Below are 18967 nucleotides of genomic sequence, written 5' to 3'. Positions count from 1 at the left end.
GGAGGGACACCGAGGACAGATGACGTCGGTGAGGATCCCCCACAATCACAACGGCAGCCACTGCTATGTGAGAGGATCCCGAGGGGAAATTTTGCGACTAAATTAGAGAATGGGGCCAATTCGCTTATCAATACCGGTCGGTGCTCCATACATAGTATAAGTTACCTCGGAATCAACAGAAATTAACTAAAAAAGGACATGCAATGACTGCACTCAATCCAGACTACGGAATGCGCTAAGACGCAACGGATCTTTCTATGGCTTCTTGTAAAACAAAGATCTCCAAAAAAACAAACAAAACAAATCAACAAAACCGATAGTGATTAAGGATGCCACTTAGGGCTTAGCGCCGCTTATCGCGGAGTCGGGGTGGGCATTCCTAATCGGGGTAACCACTAGCAGGTCGACTGCGCATGGCAATCAATCAATTGACTGTTTTGTCGTCTATCAGGGACATTTACGTAGTATGGCATGTGAAACTGTGGTACGCACGTATATTACCAGAGTCTTGCGAGGGTACTCCGTCCGGTGGTGGCCAATGACGTGCTGAGAAAGCGAGTCGGCGTGGCCCCTCAGAAGGAGCAATGAGGTAAAAACTTCCAGCTACTTACTGACTTATCTCAACTTACTGTACTCTCATGACATTTCTCCATTCTCTGCATTTTCTGATTGATTGATTGATTGTTTGTTTGTTTGTTTGTTTGCGTTCGCTCATGAGTCCAACCAATATGGTCACCTACTCCGCGCGACAGCTCTACTACGACGGCAAGCTTCAGGCCGCCACCTCCAATAAGACCTTCCAAACAATCGATCCTGCAACCGGCGCACACATCGCAGACATCCACGAAGCTTCACGCGCCGACGTTGATAAGGCCATTCAATCCGCCGAACGGGCTTTCCCATCATGGTCCGCTACACCTCCCATTCAGCGCGCGCGCATTTTACAAAAAGCTGCCCAGCTTTTGCGCGAACAAAACAATGAAATAGCCACCGCCGAAACGCATGATACGGGGAAAGCGTTTAGTGAGACTAGTGTTGTAGATGTTGCGACGGGCGCGGATGTGCTTGAATACTTTGCCAATTTGGTAGGTGGTGGTGGCTTGAATGGAGAGACCACTCAGTTGAGGGAAGATGCGTGGGTGTATACCAAGAAAGCGCCTCTTGGTGTATGTGTGGGCATTGGAGCTTGGAATTATCCTATTCAGATGTAAAGCCCTTTAATGTTCCCAATACGCAAAGATGAATTGAATCTAACGCATATTTAGAGCCCTATGGAAGTCAGCACCCTGTCTCGCAGCCGGCAATACAATGGTCTACAAACCCAGTGAATTTACGTCCCTTCACGGCGAAACCCTTGCAAAAGTTTACACTGAAGCCGGTCTCCCGGCAGGCGTCTTTAATGTGGTCCACGGCGCCGGTGATGTTGGCGCATACCTGACCGCTCATCCTTCCATCGCCAAAGTATCATTTACCGGACAGGTTGCTACGGGCAAAAAGGTGGCAGCAGCAGCCGCTGGAAACATGAAATATGTCACGATGGAACTCGGTGGAAAATCACCACTCCTCGTTTTACCGGACGCTGATCTCGAAATTGCCGTTGATGGAGCCATGATGGCCAATTTCTATAGTACAGGGCAAGTCTGCACAAATGGCACACGAGTGTTTGTGCCCAAAAATATGAAATCAGCCTTTGAAAAACGTCTCTTGGAGAAAATGCAATATGTCCGAGCTGGTCCCGTCATGGATCCCTCCACCAATTTCGGTCCGCTTGTTTCTCGAGTTCACCATCAAAAAGTCGTAGATTACATCCGACATGGCATTGAGACAGATAAAGCAACCCTTTTGTATGGCGGGCCTGGTCAGCCCAGTAACTTACCTCAAGACCTCCAAAAAGGATTCTGGGTCCAACCAACCATCTTCACCGACTGTACCGATTCCATGAAAATAGTCAGAGAAGAAATCTTTGGCCCTGTTCTTTCTATTCTTACATACGACACCATCGAAGAAGCCGTCCAACGCGCCAACACGACCGAACTAGGCCTCGCAGCGGGCGTGTTCACCTCAAATCTGAATGTTGCTCATCGCGTAATCGATCAATTACAAGCCGGTATTACATGGGTGAATTCATGGGGCGAGTCACCCGCTGAAATGAGTGTGGGCGGATGGAAACAGAGTGGTTTGGGCGTTGAGAATGGGAGGAGAGGTATAGAGGCTTGGGTCCAGAATAAGAGCACCCTGGTGGATATGAGCAATGTGGTTGTTACTGCTTTTGCGAAGCTTTGAGCCCTATGGCCAAAACTGTATATAGAATGTACATCATATTTTGAGTAGCATGAGCAAAAGCGAATAACTCCAGTGCATACTTGTTCAATCTAGCCAATGGAATAATCAGAGACAAAAAAAAAACAAAAAGGGAAACCTTAACCTGCTCAAACCACGCTCATTGCAATCTTTTCCAGAAAAAATAAATCGAACCCCAAGTTACCATAAATACGTCTAGACAGGAGTCATCCTCGATGCCATAGGATCAGGCAACAACTCCCCCTTGAGCGCAGCATCCAGACCCGAAATCCCCGAATCCAATATCCGTGACGACATACTATCAGGCGTCAATTCGCCATCTTCCTCTGCGGAGCGACGCATGTCAGTGTTGATTTTGAGATCTTTGGGCACCAGACCGCGGGATGCGACGTCTAGAGGTGCAGATGTGATGTTTGCTAGTCCGCTTGCTGTTGCTGCGGTTCCGGTGGCGAATAATGGAGCTGGGACATAGGTTCGTGGCCTGTAGACCAAAGGTGGACCCTGGGTACGAGCATCTGTGCCTGATTCTTCAATCGATTCGAAATACTTGACTGTCTTGACCTTGAGTTCCATCGTGGCGTCCCGGTCCGCGACGATAAGAGGGTGAGGATGTAATTGAAGCGCGGACAAGGTCCACATGTGGTTTACGCCGCCTTCAAGACCATGATGTAGGGCAAGCGCTTTGTGTGATCCCGTGCAGACAATTACGACTTCGCGCGCATCCATGATGGTCTGGATACCAACCGTCAAGGCCTTTTTGGGTACTTTGTTGACATCATTGTCGAAGAAGCGGGAGTTTGCGACGATGGTGTCGTAAGCTAGGGTCTTCACTCGTGTGCGGCTTGTTAGCGATGAGCCTGGTTCGTTGAAGGCGATGTGGCCGTCTGGTCCGACACCGCCGAGGAAAAGCTCAATGCCTCCCATGCGCGCGATTTTGGCTTCGTAGGAAGCCGCTTCTGCGGCAAGGTCCGGCGCATTGCCGTTTAGGATGTTGATGTTGGCGGGAAGGATATCAACATGCGAGAAGAAGTGTTTGTACATGAAGCTGTGGTAGGATTCTGGGTGATCGCGCGGGATGCCAACATATTCGTCCTGTTTCATTATCAGCCTCGATCATATTTCAACGTTCTCGCAAATACTAACCATGTTGAAGGTAACGACATTGCGAAACGAGATCTCGCCGGCCTTGTACCTTTGCACGAGGATACGATAGATAATCTCTGGACTGCTACCGGTAGGAAGACCGAGGACAAACGGCTTCTCAGGTGTAGGGCTGAATGAATTGATTCGGCCTGATTTAAAAGTTAGCTCTATGCGCTTCCCCGGATGGGATTGTTTAACAAGGATAGAATTGGCGAAATACATACTGACTATATATTCGGCAATGTACTCGGAGACACCCTGAGGGTCTTCACGGATGATAACTCTCCTGTTTATCAGTTATTAGACTTGCTTTCATGTATGTGAACGATCGTATCCCTTACATTGTGCAGATGAAGGCGAACTACGTCACCTCACTTAAGCTTCCGATAAGAAAAGAGTAGGCGCAATGCAAATGCCGAGCTGCACCTTTCGTCGATATTGCTGGTCTTGGTTTCAGATATGATCAAGCAATTTCTGCGTATATACAGAATAGAGTATAGGAAAGAGAAAAGCTGAGGTTCTTTTTTTGGAGACGATGGGAGAAATCAGAAAAGTCGAAGAGCAGGCTAGTTACATGGACCCAAGGCGGGTGATAAAGGATGGAACCATTAAACTCTGCTTTACTTATCGGGTAAGATACATCCATACAGTATGTATTGTGATCGATTACGCCGACTATGGAGTAGAGTAAAATACACATCTATGCTTCATAGTTCATTGCTTGCTTACGCCAGTCAGTAGAGCGGCCCAACCAGTCATGTTCCTCGTATCAGTCACATTTACAACGTGGCTATGTTATTCACTACTTGATGTTTCCAGGCGTGTACCTACATACTGCTACGTGAGGACTATTATTTCATTGCCCGTCTCCGTCTCCGGCCTAGGATGGCGACGGTTGCCTTGAGTCTGGGAGAGCGTGGTGTAACGGCTCCATCGTATGTCATGTTGCGCTTAATATGGCGCATGTTGGATAAATTACAATGTCGCCCCGCGAGCTGCTAACAAGATACAGGAATATGAATGTAAAATTGAATAATCTGATATCCCTGTTAGTAATTCTTTATTGCTTGTTTAATTCTACTTATGATTGCATGAATACAGAGTGTTATTTTCTTGTTTAGTGTTGGGTTTGCTGGTTCATGGTAAAAAGCATATCAATAGTAGTAGTCCTTGCCTATGTAATCTAGGTAACTATCTAGGTGACAATATCCTGATGCGTACATAGCTGGGCACCTTCGAATCATCTATTTATAGTTTACATATGCATTATCAATCACACAGAAAGCTATGTGAAATGAAGCTAGATCAAATATCGGCCTAGAATTTGAGGTTGGTTGCATACATATCTGGATTCGAGCGTGCTTGGTAATTGATCGTTACAATACGCTATCTGTATTGATAATTACATACACGTATTGTATGTACCTGTAAGGTCTTCGATGGTAGATCAGGAACTACTCCGCATATGCCGAACAGTCCGACTGATCCACGACAAAGAGCAAACAGGACTCCGACAGTTTATTCTTCAGGTCTTTGGGATTTAACAGACTATATCCGCAGCGTTTCTTTTCCATCAATTATAACAAATTTTCCAATCAAGATGTTATTTCATAATCCATACTTAAAACGAACTGCAATGATCAAAATCATCTAACCGCATTCGGATTAGCCAAGCCCTACCCAAGAGATTTGGGATGGTTGCATTCGGCCAGAGCAAGGTGACATTTGCTGCAACGGTGGTATCCTCTTTCTCTTGGGCTACGTATGTTACCTAAGCCATCTGTTGGTGATTCCTGGTTACAGATTTGTTTCTTTATCTCTTAGTGGTTTAGCTGTGACATGACTAGTTAACTAGTGCCGTCCTTGCAGGTGTTCTAGAAGGATTGCCCAGACTATCACTAGGTTAGATAGGCCATATAACTATATAATTCTCTAGTCGCTTCCAAGGTGGTTTGGAAGTACATCGACATCCAATCCTCGGTATATGAATAGTTTGGTTTCATTCAATATATGTGTACTATGGAGTAGGGTCACTTGAGACGTATCAACGAGATACCATGTAGGAGCTAGGCTTTGATTGAACACCCGACTTCCCTTCTGCAATCGCAATGCATGACCCGGCCATGTTCGGTACTGGCAGCATTTCTCAGCGTACTGATTCTATGTCTATGTTCAATGGCGACATCCACACATCTATCCAATTCCTGAGATGCGTTGGGTTGGAAAGATCTCTCCGAGTCAAAACAAAAGTCTCCAAACAGAAACGACGCTAGTCCTCTTATGGCCGGGCCGGGGTCTTCCCGTTCTGGCGTCAAGTCACGTGATTTACTAAACTATCTGGCCAATGGACATCGCTCAATTGCTCTTATCTGTTGGTCGGCTTATCGTCGAGGTCGGCACGTGAGGTGCCCCGTACAGTACAGTAAGCACTACGCCGTAGTCAAGCAGTAACCTAACTAGTCATCCAGCCCCATGCTTCTCTCTATTCGAGAGTCAGCCAGCCCCTCGCGATTTAGGCACAGCTGCCAGTCGCATTCTTTACTTTTTAAACAGCTGGCATAGTTTATTCTCGATCTTTGGCGTCGTTGGTAAGATAAGGGTCTATCAATATCCTTGTTTGCTTAGCTCTGTTGTTGTTATCACCGCGGAGCTCTGTCCAGCTACCAGCTCGGCTTCATCACAACCAACATCTCCCTTTCTACAGCTGGCCATTCGCTACTCGAGTCGTCGATACTTACGTATATCACCTCTATCGCATCTATACTGTAGCTCAGCCATTGCAGTCCCATCTCAAGCTTGCACGTCACCCAACGTAGTAGCGAGCTACGCGACAAGTGCCGCAGGTTTATGAGCTTCGGTGCGTTTGCGACCAGCCTCCGATTCCAATCCATAGCTTGCACCGACGTTCTTCCCTTTATCCAGGGCACCACCGAGTCTTAATACCAGTTATCGCATCATTCCATATATCTACGATCCCGATTCGATTGGATTCTTGAAGCCAGTTGTGGCCTGCTATCGCTGCGAGCTGGCAATCCCTCGCGCCGGGCCGTCATGGCCCCAAAGGACGGGTCATTGCCCCCCATATGGGACGACTTGGACTGGTAATATCCGCATTCTGGAACATTTTTGTTGTGGACTTCCTGGATTCGGACTGACATGAGATTAGGCAAATGGGCCAGCTGTTTATGATGGGCTTTGACGGAACAACGGTTGACGGACAAATCCGAGGGCTGATCGAGAACTACCATGTTGGTAGTATCATATTGACGGCAAAGAATCTCAAATGTATGTTATTGATTGCCGATAGTGAAGTAAGACCTGGACTGACGCTTGTTGATAGCTGCCGAAGAAACCACGAAACTTATTCTGGAATTACAAACCATAGCGCGAGATGCTGGCCATCCAGTTCCTCTCATGATTGCTCTAGACCAGGAGAATGGGGGAGTCAATAGTTTATACGACGAGATATATATTCGACAATTTCCGAGTGCTATGGGAATCGCTGCAACGGGCTCTAAGCAACTCGCCCACGAAGTTGCGTCGGCCACTGCCCAGGAATTAAGGGCTGTTGGTGTCAATTGGATTCTAGGTCCCGTCTTGGATGTTTTGACCAACGTGCGCAGTCAACCAATTGGCGTTCGAACAAGCGGAGATGACCCTCAAGAAGTATCGCAATACGGCGTTGAAACTATGAAAGGATATCAAGAAGCAGGACTGGTCACCTGTGGTAAACACTTTCCTTCCTATGGCAATATAGAGTTTGTCGGTTCACAAACCGATGTCCCTGTGATCACTGAGTCACTGGAGCAATTAAGCTTGAGCGCTTTGATTCCATTTCGTAACGCCATAGCAAACGGTCTTGATGCGGTGATGGTGGGTGGTGTTGCTATGTCTTCCGCTGGGGTGAATGTCATGCACGCCTGTCTCTCGGAGCAAGTGGTTGATGGTCTTTTGCGAAAAGACTTGAAGTTCGACGGAGTCGTGGTCTCTGAATGTCTAGAAATGGAAGCGCTTACACACAACATCGGTGTGGGAGGGGGTACCGTTATGGCAATGAAGGCTGGGTGCGATTTGATTCTTCTGTGCCGTTCTTACCCGTTCCAACTGGAAGCGCTGAACGGACTGAAGCTTGGAGTAGAGAATGGCATGATTAGTCGTTCGCGAATTAAACAATCCCTTCAAAGAGTTCTGGCCATGAAGGCTCGTTGTACGACATGGGAACAGGCGTTGAATCCTGGAGGCATCAATGCTTTGACACAAATGCAACCATCTCATACTAGCCTCTCTACACGCGCGTACGATAGTTCTATCACTCTCGTTCGTGATAACAACGACTTGCTTCCCTTGCCGCAAATACTCGAGCCAGATGAGGAGCTTCTCTTATTGACACCGTTGGTGAAGCCCTTGCCTGCGTCAGCCGTTTCGCGGTCGATGCTGAACATGATGACCACCACTTCACCCGACCCGTCGGCTTCGTGGGAAAAAGGCTCATCGATATCCAGCGGGGAGAGTGTTTTTCGAGAGTTTGGACGATCACTTGCTCGTCAAAGATCTGGTCGAGTGCTGCACACTTCCTACACATCTACCGGAGTACGTCCGATACACGAGAGTCTTATTGACCGAGCTAGTGCCGTTATTATACTGACGGCGGATTCGAATCGAAATCTATACCAGCACGGATTCACCAAACACGTGTCGATGATATGCAAATCGCAGTACTCTCAGACAGGCGAACGACGTGAAAAACCAGTCATTGTGGTTGCAGTGAGCTCGCCGTATGATTTCGCCATAGACCCCTCTATCAACACGTATATATGTACATATGATTTCACCGAAACGGCGTTACAAGCGCTTGTCAAAGTGTTATATGGCGAACTCTCACCTACCGGCTCGTTGCCTGGCACGATCAGCCGAAGCCAAAAGATCCACCAGTCACGCCAACATTGGCTTGTCGAAACATGGAATGAGGAGCGTGACGGCGAAGCTCTCGACGTGTTATTAGATGCTGTGAGAGAAAGTGGCTCGCATGCTGAATTGACGCACGTGTCGTCTCATAGTTTCCTTCTCCGAAATGATGATGTCGATGAAGCACATTTTGTTGTGCGGAATAGTACAACACAGGCCTTGTATGGATTTTGTTCCACATACTTCTTCCGCTCGACTGGAACCGGAGTCATTGGTTCCATAATTGTGGACCCTACAAGACGGAAGCTATCGATAGGCCACTCACTTCACAACCGGGCGATTCGAAGCTTATTACAACGAAAAGGAGTGAAACGGTTCCAGCTCGGCTCTCGCTTACCGAGCATATACCTGGGAATTCCCGCAGCTAACCCTGTAGAACGCAAAAGACTACGGCAATGGTTCGCCCAGCTAGGATGGAACACGACACTGTCACGACCTGTATGCAGCGTCTTGCTTCGACCGCTGTCATTGTGGACGCCTCCTGAAGGGCTGGCCAAAAGCCTACACACAAACGAGGTAGATTACGACCTTGTCCATGGCTGGGAATATGCAGAGTCCATATTCGACCACATCAAGACAAACTCCCGTCAGGGTGTAATGGAAATATACAAAATGGCACTCAACGGGGCACCACATTCAGGCATTATTCGCGCAAAGAGGCCCGAAGATGGCGCTATATTGGGTAGCGTGGTGATATATAACAGCCAATCCGCGATAGCAGAGTACATTCCAGCGTTACACAAGAAAGATAAGGAAAAGGAGAAACCGGTTAACGATAGTATTTCTTCCTCGAATGGAAGCTGCAATGGATTGATTGCAGGAGGAGGAGGAGTTTCGTCACCAGTGATCTCACCATCGGTTGGTGAATATGCAACGTTGATGCAGGGTTTGATACTGTTGGGTATCAAGCAAGTCCGGAAGTCCGGGGCAGATGCAGTTATGCTTGACTGTGTATGTTTCTCTTCTTCTTTTTTTTTCAGTGGTTGTTATACTTTATGAATACTAATTGGAAATATAGGTCGACGGCGATGGAAACTTTGACACTTTAACGGCAATGGGGTTTACGGTTCTTCACACCTTTGAAGAAGTTACTTGTGACGCGGCGACCTGGAAGTTGATGCAGCCATCCTAACCCTTTTTTTTTTCCGCCTGATATATACCACGAGTGCGCAATCCATGTTCTTCTATCTAAGGAGTTTATATCTGTCTGTACGAAATGAGTGTTTAATTAATCTGCCACCAACCTCCTCGATGAGGTAAAGGTAGTTCTGTCATGAGGTATATATACATATATCCGTGTCCATTTCTGTGTGTCTATGTGCACTTCATCTACATATTTCGGTGGCGTTATTTATATTTGACTATATCCATGACTGAACGAATGAATGAAAAACGTCTTCCTGTCCAACCACTTTGGAACCATGTCAATAGTTAGCTGCCTCCCTAAGTAAGTAGATACAGATAAGACGATCGCGGATCAAACTGCGAAGTCGGCCCAGGAGTCAAGAGCGCCCTGCAGCCACTGCAAGTCGGTGCCACTTATCACCTTCATCGGCATTGGTATAGCGGGAGTGTCAGTAGAAGCTGTCGTCAGAGGCGGCGTTGACCCTATGTCGAGTGCTGGAACAGGCCGATTGGGCTATGATGATGATGATGCTGCTGCTGTAGAACTTTCTGATAGATATTGTGTATATGATGTCTGTATAGCCGTCTTGCTAAGGGGTGCGGTGATAGTCTGCGATGGCATAGTCTGCGATGACGATGATGATAAAGTAGCAGGATCGCGCCCCTTTCGACCCATCATACTCCGCCGAAACTCGTCAATAACCTAATCCATCCCCCCATTCATATCCCACACCAACCGTGCCGCACTCGCCGCAGCCGGGAAGTGCTCCCCGATAATCTCCAGATTCTGGACAGCAGTCTGCAATGACTTTCTTGCCGGTGGTGTAGGTGGATAAACGGGGTTCGCAAGCACAAAGCCTAGTGTACACAAAACGGTATCCCATTGATATTGATAGACATGGAACAAGCCAGGTAGCGGGTCTGTTTCGGCAAGGACTTGGTGGATGATATTAGTTATGGTTATCGCGTAGTAGACACATGAAATGCCGAAGCTGTCTGCGAGTGGAGTGAGGGATACAACCACAGGAGGGAAGCATAGTAATTGGCGTAATATAGAGATTTGGAGGTGGTGATAGAGAAGCTCAAGTAAAAGGCGTTGGCGCTGAAGCCATAGGGGGGGCTGCACGTATCTAAGTTCAAGGACGTACGGTCTGTTAAAAAAAAATGCCCCTCCGTCGGCCCTGAGAGCATATTTGAGTGATTTGGGGATGTTTTGGACCCATTTAACAGACTGGGGCCACTTTGTGTCTAAAGAATTCGGCTATTGTCTCGGTTGTTTGTGGGTTGTCGTAGATGTCACCAGTCGTATTGTCATTGAGTAATTGGCTACATTTTTGCTCGAAAGCAGCTTGGGCGGCTTGCACGGTGGAGATGAGTTTTGTGCACTGGGTGTGGAAGCTCAGTCAGCTAATATCTTCATGGCTTGACAGAAGCGAGCTGCCAGATAACCGGGCTTGTTCGGCGCTGTCGTCGTCGAACTCAATCAAGATACCGAACCTGCGAAGGCCGTCAAGGTTCATCAAGAGCTGGCTGTCCAGGCGGTAGAGAGTATTCCAGATCCGATAATAGAGCCCTTGACCTTCTATAAATGGGGAAGGCATCAGCCCAAGATGCAATCGCAAAGCCTGAGCAATCCTCAATGTCGTACCCAAGTTGTTATGCGCGGTATTGAATTGGGAAATGTTGTATATGTAGATTATTGAGTATATATGGACCTGCAGTGTCATGATGGATGCATGCTCCAACTCACTTTGCAACAATCTCTGCGCTCTCTGATAATATATATGGCCAGTCATCTGCACATTTTCCTTTGGCCGAGTAACTTCCGAGGGTTCTCGACCACCGTTATATTCGCCGAAGAGAAAGACATTGCCAAACTGCATGCACAAGGCAAGTAGAACGTCAACCAATGGCGAAGGCTTGCGAGTAGAGCTACCATCAGAAGACGACCACAATGAAGTATAATAGCTAGTAAACTCTGATTCAGAAAGGATAGGATATAGACAGTGGAACGTCTGCCATAGTAGATTGAGATAATATTCTTCCTGAACGCGTGTCAGATCCTCTGCGTATCCAGGGGTATCCCACTGTGGCTGCTGCTGAGAATAAGATTCATAATCAATCGCTGCTAGACATGAGTTAAGTCTTATGTCTCCCAAAGGCTGATTGAATGCTTCCGAGGTGAGATAGTGATTGACCCGAGCCAGGAAATACAACGACAATATGGGTCCGTAGTACAATTCTCCGGTACGAGTGCCTAGCCCTCGCCATACTTCGCTAAGGGTTGGGCCTGGACTATGTTCGGTGTCTCCAGCCAAGTGAGTAACTGCATCCGGCAACGAATGCAATGATGGAGTTGAGTGATTATTAGTCTGCGCCGGAGTCTGAATCTGAGCTTGTTGTATTCGTGCTTCAGCAGCTTCTTGTTTAGCAATCCTGAGTTGCTCTTGCAGATCTTTGACCTTGCTTCTCAATCGTCGGATATCTCTTTTCGGCGTATTAGCATAATCTGTCTTTTACTTCAGAACTCTATGTCGTACCTATTAGCCGCAGGCAGGGACGTCGCCGCTTCCAACGGCCTCGAATTAGTACAATGCCCACCCCAGCTCTGACAGTTCTGGCAAGAATGCTTGTCGTCACATTTTATCCGATTTACACGACACCAATCGCAAGCCTGGGCAATTTGTTGGCGTCGTCTTGGTTGTGGGCTATTTGGAAGTGGTTATTGTGTCGGTACCGCCATGGATGGAGAAAGTGGAAAACATGGGTCAACTCTGTCAACAGACAGCAGACTCAATTAGATTTTTGAGACCACGTGTCTAAGTTGCCACTTGATGCATTTAAGCAGAAGCACTTCTCGAATTCCGATCCATTTTCAAGGTTGTTGTTGCTGGGTACGTTGAGAATGAACCTGCTATATCATTGACGATTAATAGTTAATCAATTAGGGATCCACCCCAAGTGTCATTCAAGCAGGTACCTAATCCACACAACCCTAAACTGCGTAGGTCTATCACTGCGTCGAAGGCTACTAGATGTATATATGCCCCTAAAAATTCAGAAAGTGAACGGGACGGCGTGTAGGAGAAGCTCCTGGAGGATCTAAGATGGAAGAAGGTCCCAAAAAATACTTGCCTAAGGGCCCAACAACCAGCATTCGATGGCCATGGCCCCTTATCTGACAAGTCCTACTGTTTCTACGGAGATGAGAATTGATGTGTGAAGAGTAAGTCATATGAATCAAAAATGGTATCACTCATATTTTTGCATGAGCTTCATGAGCTCGAAAGGCAAACCGACGAATTAGAACAAAAGAAGCATATCGTACATCCAGCCTTCACGTCTTTTTCTCCCATCTCTCGAAGGTACAGAAACCCGATGTCGAAGAAAGGAGGTAACGAGAAAACATGGGCATAAATCAAGAATTGCAAAAACAACCAGTGCCTCCATCCGTTGTGATATCAACAGTATAAACGCCGTGTTAATGAGTACATACATCACAAGGGGCGTTCCGTTACCCTTGCTGTGAGGGGACAAAACGCTTCAGTGGACAAATAGTTATATAAGAACGAAGGTAAGAAAGATAATCTCACGCCATAACTCCATATGCATATGGTATGACGTCCAGGATAGTTGGGGCTTTTTGAAGATTTTTTGGCAAAAACTTTCGTTATATCATTTCTTCCCGTACATCGCGTTGAAACGTTGCATTCGGGGCCGGGTGTGAAAGAAGCGGAGTGAATTTTATGTACCTGAACATGTATTTCAAATTTGAAGTGAAATGGCCCCAGATGAAGAGAAAGACATTCATCTAGCAAACGTCTTCGGCAGCGAAATATCGTTTGCTCCGATTTCGGGATGCCATGAACTTGTAGTCCATGGGCATGTGCGTGTGATGTACCACATGCGGTCGGTATACAGCATCCACTGGTGCCTGCCAGTCATCCATGCTCAGTGGGAAATACTCGTACAGTAAATCAGCTGTTTCTCCAGAGTAAGGCATGGCGGTGGGATATGAGGACGGAGTTGCATGATATGGTGGCAATACATTCGAAGTCTGTAGAACTGGCAGAGACGCCGAGAGCGCTCTTGCCGGTCGTTGTCTTGGTACACTACCAGTGGGGATCATCTTCTGGATCTTTGCTGGCGGTGCTCCAGAGGATTCAGGGCTGGAACGTTTCTGTCCAGCCAATGAGACCGGAACACTGGCGGAGCTATTTTCACGGGATGTCACTCCACGCTGAGGATCTGTTGGTTTATTGGGAGTTTTGAAATCATCTTCCATGAGTGATAGATTGATTGGCGGTGTACCCGCAACGTTTGCGGGATGTTCGCCACCACGAGTCACGGTTGGACTCGACTGGGGATATGCAGCAAGTCCATGAGAGGGAGCAAAAGTAGGAGTCGCCAGAGCGCCTGTTGTGGTGACTGGGGGAGGGATTTGTGTCCAGTCTCCAAACGGAGGAGAGGAGTTAGTCCGGGGCTGTGCAATGCCCGCGTCGAAGGAAAATATTTGAGACATCTCAGATGGGGAAGCGGTGTTCTTGCTAGTGGAAGCAGCTGTGGCTTTTGCCTGGGCTTCAGCGGCCATGGCACTGTTTCGTGCGGCTGCTTGTTGGTTCTTCCTGGAGGAAGCTGCACTGCCGCTGAGGGGAAGGTCCTTGCGAGATTGGAAGTTACGTGGGCTACGGCCACGGACAATCACTGGTCCTGAGTGCACCTCACAGATAGGGATCTTGGCTCCAGTAGAGAGAGTTGCAACAACCTTGAGACGTACAACAAAGTGCTGCTGAAGTTCCTTGCGGCGACCATTGTTGGCGGTTGCTATCCGGAATTGAAGACGTTTCCAGGCGATGGGGAAAGTCGCATAATCGGAGTCCATGTCCTGTCCAGCAGCCATGGTATCTAGAGGTATCGACGGAGGCTCCTTTTCGGCCTTTTCTTCGGCTGCGGATGGAGCAGCCACGGCACTGCCGTTTGCAGCGGCGGCCGCTGGTGTCTTCCAGGGAACGGAGATAATCTTCACAGGGTTTCCCTCAACCGACTCGGTAGCAGACACGGTCAATTCTTGAGCGAGGATGGGAATGCGGTCACCCTGTTCGGTCATGATATACCGGAGGCTTCGGGGTAGAGTCACGGAACCGGTGATCTGGAACAGATTTCGTCGGTAGCAGGTAAGCTCTGCGACGTGTGGAGGTGGCACCTCGTTGGGAGAGTTGGTCCACGGGGACTCGGCGAGGAAGAACATTCCATGCAGCTGAGCGGAGACATTCAATGAGGTACGGCGGAGGGAGTAGTCGAGGAGGGTGAAGCCGTAGACGGGCAGAGAGAACGAGAGCAGCTTGTGATTTCCATCAATGGAGTCGCTATTTTGTTGCTCGGGAGGTACGGTTTCGAAAGGAGGTAGCAGTTCGGGAGGAGCGGGAAAAGCATCCTCGTATGAGCTGAAGCGTCGTAATTGAGACATATTGGCCTGCGAGAAACTCATGTCATCGCCACTGTAAAAAAAAAAAAAAAGAGAATATCAGTTCTGTCAGAAAATACTATAACGGTGGCTCATGAGCCGGGAAATTCTGTTTGTGCGCTTGTCGCGAACAAAAGAAAGAGAGGATTGGAGGGAGCGCACCTGATGAACGTTTCAGCGTCAAAGTTGGAGCGCTGGTCTGGGATATCCAGACCGGGCAATGAATTGAGGTAGTCGGTGCCCTGCATGTGGCCCAGCGAGAGCGGACTCGCCAGGTAGGGCATGGTCATTGTGTCGAAGGAGGGTTCCATATTGTATGAGGGCGAACGCGGGCTGGTCTACAGCCGCGGGACAAGTTCGAACAGGAAGGAAGAGGCGGGAGAAAGTAAGCCAGGTCGAATGTGTTTGTTGGTGTTATATTGGCTGTGTGATTGTTGAAGAAATTTGATTTCTTTGATTCTTTGTTTGGGGGAGTGGTGGGTGGTAGTCGTCTCTCCGCAAACGCAAGTTTGTGTTTGGTTGCCGGATGGGGAAGACGGGAGCAGCAACTATCAATAGGTCTGCCAAAAACGGCGCGAAACGTAGATTTTTAGAGTAGCTGGGAGTGCTGGCGGATGGCGCAAGAGTGCATCAGCTTAATGCAGTCGAAGCATTATTTTTTGCGCGAATAAAGCAATGGTCGTGGGTGGCGTTGGTTGCTAGGAGGTTGCATGTAGAAACATGAATATAGACATGAACGGCAGGCATGAACACGCAAACGCGGGCAGGAGGGACGGGGTAGGGAGGGTATATGAAATGGGTGGAGGGGAGAAATAGACGCAAGTTGGATTGGAGAAGGAGACGAAGAAAAAAAAGTCCAGAGGAAAGGTTGAGAGGTAGAGGAGAGGAGGGGGAGAAGAAGCTATAATTAATCAAAAATCCAACTAGAGCGGGCGCGGTGCAGACGGAGCGATGAACGAACGAACAGGATATGAATCTTGTGATAAAGACTGTTTCCGTACCAGAGAAGCGTACGGTATGGTATCATAAATACGGACCGCCGGGAGCATGGGTAATGGCTAGTCTGGTATGGTATGGGTCGATACACGCTGGACAGGCTTACCCGATCAAGCAAGACTCGAATCATCATCCATGCAAAATCCGATCCCGACGGAGCCAGCACGGGGCACGGTGGATCCCACCGCAGCAGGACAGGTTAGGCCAAGGGGGGGGAGCAGAGCAAAAGAGGGGTTAGTCTAGTTTGATGATTTGCAACGAGGATGCTAAGACTCCTTAAAAGGATTCGAGCGTTTTAGCATGGAAAAAGGAAAGGGCTAGTCTAACTTAGTGTGAACCTTTAAGAATACGTACTTGCTTCCTACGAGTAAGTTATGGATAGCCGAAGGTGTTTTAGTGCCTTTGCGTGCAGCAACGACGGCGGGAGGCTAGTGCTAGCCTGGGTTAGCCGGATTAGCCTGGTTAGCCTGGTTAGCCAGGTTAGCGCACCACGGGCGGAGGGGGCGCTCTGGCTCTCTCCTAATCGAGCCAAGTCCGGTGGCAGCTGGCCGGACGCGACCAGACGCGGTTTAGCCGGGTCTCCTTCGTACAAGAGTATACGCTGGATACGGACAGATGACAGGGATCACTCTGCCTGCTTATTCCTCTTCTCTTTTTATGGCTTATGCTTATTTCTTTTTCTGTCCGTCGTCTTCACGAGACAAGGCAAGCAAGGCCAAGGAATGTCAGTTGCCCGCCGTTCCACCTGCGCTAACTATCTAGTGACTGGTTTTGATTTTATGCATTCCAAAAAACCCCAAGTGGGTATCAGTCTTTGCTATGGAGTACTCGCGAGTCGCATGTAGCAGTCAGTAGATGGAGCATGGAAGGATGAAGGGGCAGCGGGCCTGTATTGGGTCAGCGGGCAGTGGGACAGGATAAGATAACAACGGCATACTCTGTAGAGTATGTATGCCATACGGAGTCCTACGAGCACGCACGCTTCGACACAGTCTGTGCAGTTGCTATGTAACTTAGAGAGGTTGTAGGTTATGGAGTGTATCGTGTCAAGGATGATTAGGTCAGATGGGCGAGGCAGCCTAGGCTGTCGGTTATGTTAGTTAGTTCGTTAGTTCGTTAGTTCGTTAGTTAGTGGTGTGAGGATAAATTGGGTGTTTAAGCCATTCGCTGATCCGGAGAGAGCGACCGGCGGGCGGTGGATCCTGCCGCGGTTGTTGTGTTGTGTTGTTGGAGTGTTGACACTGTCACTTGTCCGCTCCTTCTTCTTCTTCTTCTTCTGCTTCTTCTGTATTTTGGGAAGGAACTATCGTGCGGGTCGCTCGCCTGAGTCGGCTCGCTCCTGCAATAGTTACGGAGTAATTCTGTTACTGACTTTCTGTGCGTGCATGGTCAAACTCATCTGAACATCTTGGGTACGGAGTACTTGTAATAAAAAAACATCTCCATCAACGCCGATGGCTTCAGCCAATCAACGAAACTACCTTTCCAAGAACAAGGTTCTGTCCCTGTCAATGGATTATCAAATACCTGGCTCTCCATCCCGGCGCAAAAACAGACACAGGTTGAAGAGTGGATAGGGGTACTTGAATTAGTTGACAGGGATGAATGCAAGCAAGATTTAATTCTATCTTGCTTGTCTGGAGCCATGCGTGGACCGATCCCCTTCAATGCTCGTGGTCTGTCTGACATGTGAAAACCATCACGACATCGACGGAGTAACTATCTGACAAGCCTCGATAACTGCGGCAGATAACAAAAAGAAAAACGGCACGAGAAGGCTCGGAGCAAGCACGTAGTTGGGCAGTACGCTAGACACAGTGGACCAGCAGCGCGCAAAGCTATTGATGGAAGGATCCCTCTAGTGTCAGTCAACCTTTCGTGTGTACTGCTCGTCTATCTCGGTTTTCGCCGTTGGGAAAAACTGAATTGCCGAAGGGGTGGCTTATACCGGATTAGGAAATGTTAGCTGTTGTCTTCTCCGTAGCTCGCTCTTCGCGCTTAAGTCGTGATTTGCATACCCAGGGTTAGGGTTCTGTTCTTCCTTGAAACATGACTAATCTTGTCGTCTGCTCGCCAACTAATCAATGGCTTTTAAACAGCCAGGGATGAGCGAGAATACGAAGTGATGTGCTTCGTGAGTCCAGTCGATCCCGCCCGAGCCCGTGCTTTCAAACCAGTCGACATTGCTATGGGAGGTAAAAGTTCTATTGAAGCATAAGTATGTATGTACTAACTACAGTAAAGTATGATGACTGACTCGTGAGTTTAGTCAGAGGATCGTTCCAGAACAAGAAGCGTATGTTTTACAGCACTATCGGGATTTCTTCGAGCTCCGTTCTCCCACAGGCCCAGTCCCCAACCATCACTAATTAATTCTACTGAGTGCTGTCGATCAGGAACGCTCCCACCGCCTACTTTAAGGCGCAGATAAGGATGCATGCAAGCTGTGACTGACTACCAGCCAACCTCGTTATCTTGCGTACAGAGGAACTACAACAACAACAACAAGAAGAAGAGGAAGAAGAAGAAAGAACAGACCGAACAAAGTACGGAGTACTCCGATGCATGGGTTCGCGACTACATATTCACGAGGTGGCGAATCTGTCCCTAAAATCAAGATGATGGCTTTAGCCTCAGGGGCCAAGACCTTAGGGCGATGCTGATGCAGGAACCTGCTGTGTTGTCAACTGGTTCTGTTAAGTTAGGTTAGTTAGTTATTGTTACTGCAAGTACGTAGTTAGTTATGCAAGTGCGGCTGCTGTATGTAATCGTATCAATGCATAACGAAATACGTGGATATGCATCTTGATTCTTTTGGCATCGGGGCATATGGCGTTACGTTACGACCAGCGATTAGACTCGTAAATTACTCATCGGTTAAAATAATCTCGAAGAATCTGCCTTGCAAATTCAAGGTTGAAAGCATCACACACCGTATCCGACCGATCCTTTTATGATCGACCACCCTCATCT

General features: G+C 48.1%; 6 protein-coding genes across 6 annotated transcripts; 3 read left to right on the top strand and 3 right to left on the bottom strand.

Annotated features, from left to right (window-relative positions):
- Positions 1–728: 728 nt before the first annotated feature.
- EYB26_004723 (uncharacterized protein) lies at positions 729–2283 on the top strand (the record flags this gene model as incomplete). The annotated part of the gene is made up of 2 exons (XM_054264014.1): positions 729–1207; positions 1266–2283. 2 exons carry the CDS (start codon positions 729–731, stop codon positions 2281–2283), a joined length of 1497 nt encoding a protein of 498 aa, XP_054119989.1.
- Positions 2284–2496: 213 nt separating this feature from the next.
- On the bottom strand, positions 2497–4203 carry EYB26_004722 (uncharacterized protein; the record flags this gene model as incomplete). The annotated part of the gene is made up of 5 exons (XM_054264013.1): positions 2497–3393; positions 3445–3593; positions 3669–3730; positions 3786–3805; positions 4174–4203. The coding sequence occupies 5 exons, from the start codon at positions 4201–4203 to the stop codon at positions 2497–2499; spliced, it is 1158 nt and encodes a 385-aa protein (XP_054119988.1).
- A 2292-nt stretch (positions 4204–6495) lies between these two features.
- EYB26_004721 (uncharacterized protein) lies at positions 6496–9541 on the top strand (the record flags this gene model as incomplete). Its single annotated transcript, XM_054264012.1, has 4 exons — positions 6496–6545; positions 6611–6729; positions 6785–9360; positions 9428–9541. The coding sequence occupies 4 exons, from the start codon at positions 6496–6498 to the stop codon at positions 9539–9541; spliced, it is 2859 nt and encodes a 952-aa protein (XP_054119987.1).
- Positions 9542–10937: 1396 nt separating this feature from the next.
- EYB26_004720 (uncharacterized protein) lies at positions 10938–12277 on the bottom strand (the record flags this gene model as incomplete). Its single annotated transcript, XM_054264011.1, has 3 exons — positions 10938–12021; positions 12075–12151; positions 12272–12277. 3 exons carry the CDS (start codon positions 12275–12277, stop codon positions 10938–10940), a joined length of 1167 nt encoding a protein of 388 aa, XP_054119986.1.
- A 1068-nt stretch (positions 12278–13345) lies between these two features.
- On the bottom strand, positions 13346–15309 carry EYB26_004719 (uncharacterized protein; the record flags this gene model as incomplete). Its single annotated transcript, XM_054264010.1, has 2 exons — positions 13346–15032; positions 15161–15309. 2 exons carry the CDS (start codon positions 15307–15309, stop codon positions 13346–13348), a joined length of 1836 nt encoding a protein of 611 aa, XP_054119985.1.
- Positions 15310–17953: 2644 nt separating this feature from the next.
- On the top strand, positions 17954–18448 carry EYB26_004718 (uncharacterized protein; the record flags this gene model as incomplete). Its single annotated transcript, XM_054264009.1, has 5 exons — positions 17954–18017; positions 18094–18128; positions 18172–18212; positions 18264–18290; positions 18391–18448. The coding sequence occupies 5 exons, from the start codon at positions 17954–17956 to the stop codon at positions 18446–18448; spliced, it is 225 nt and encodes a 74-aa protein (XP_054119984.1).
- Between the last annotated feature and the right edge of the window lie 519 nt (positions 18449–18967).

This window comes from Talaromyces marneffei, chromosome 3 (genome assembly GCF_009556855.1).
Source record: "Talaromyces marneffei chromosome 3, complete sequence".
NCBI lineage: Eukaryota > Fungi > Ascomycota > Eurotiomycetes > Eurotiales > Trichocomaceae > Talaromyces > Talaromyces marneffei.
Note: the sequence above shows the minus strand (reverse complement) of the source record. Positions and strands in the feature narration are given on the sequence as shown.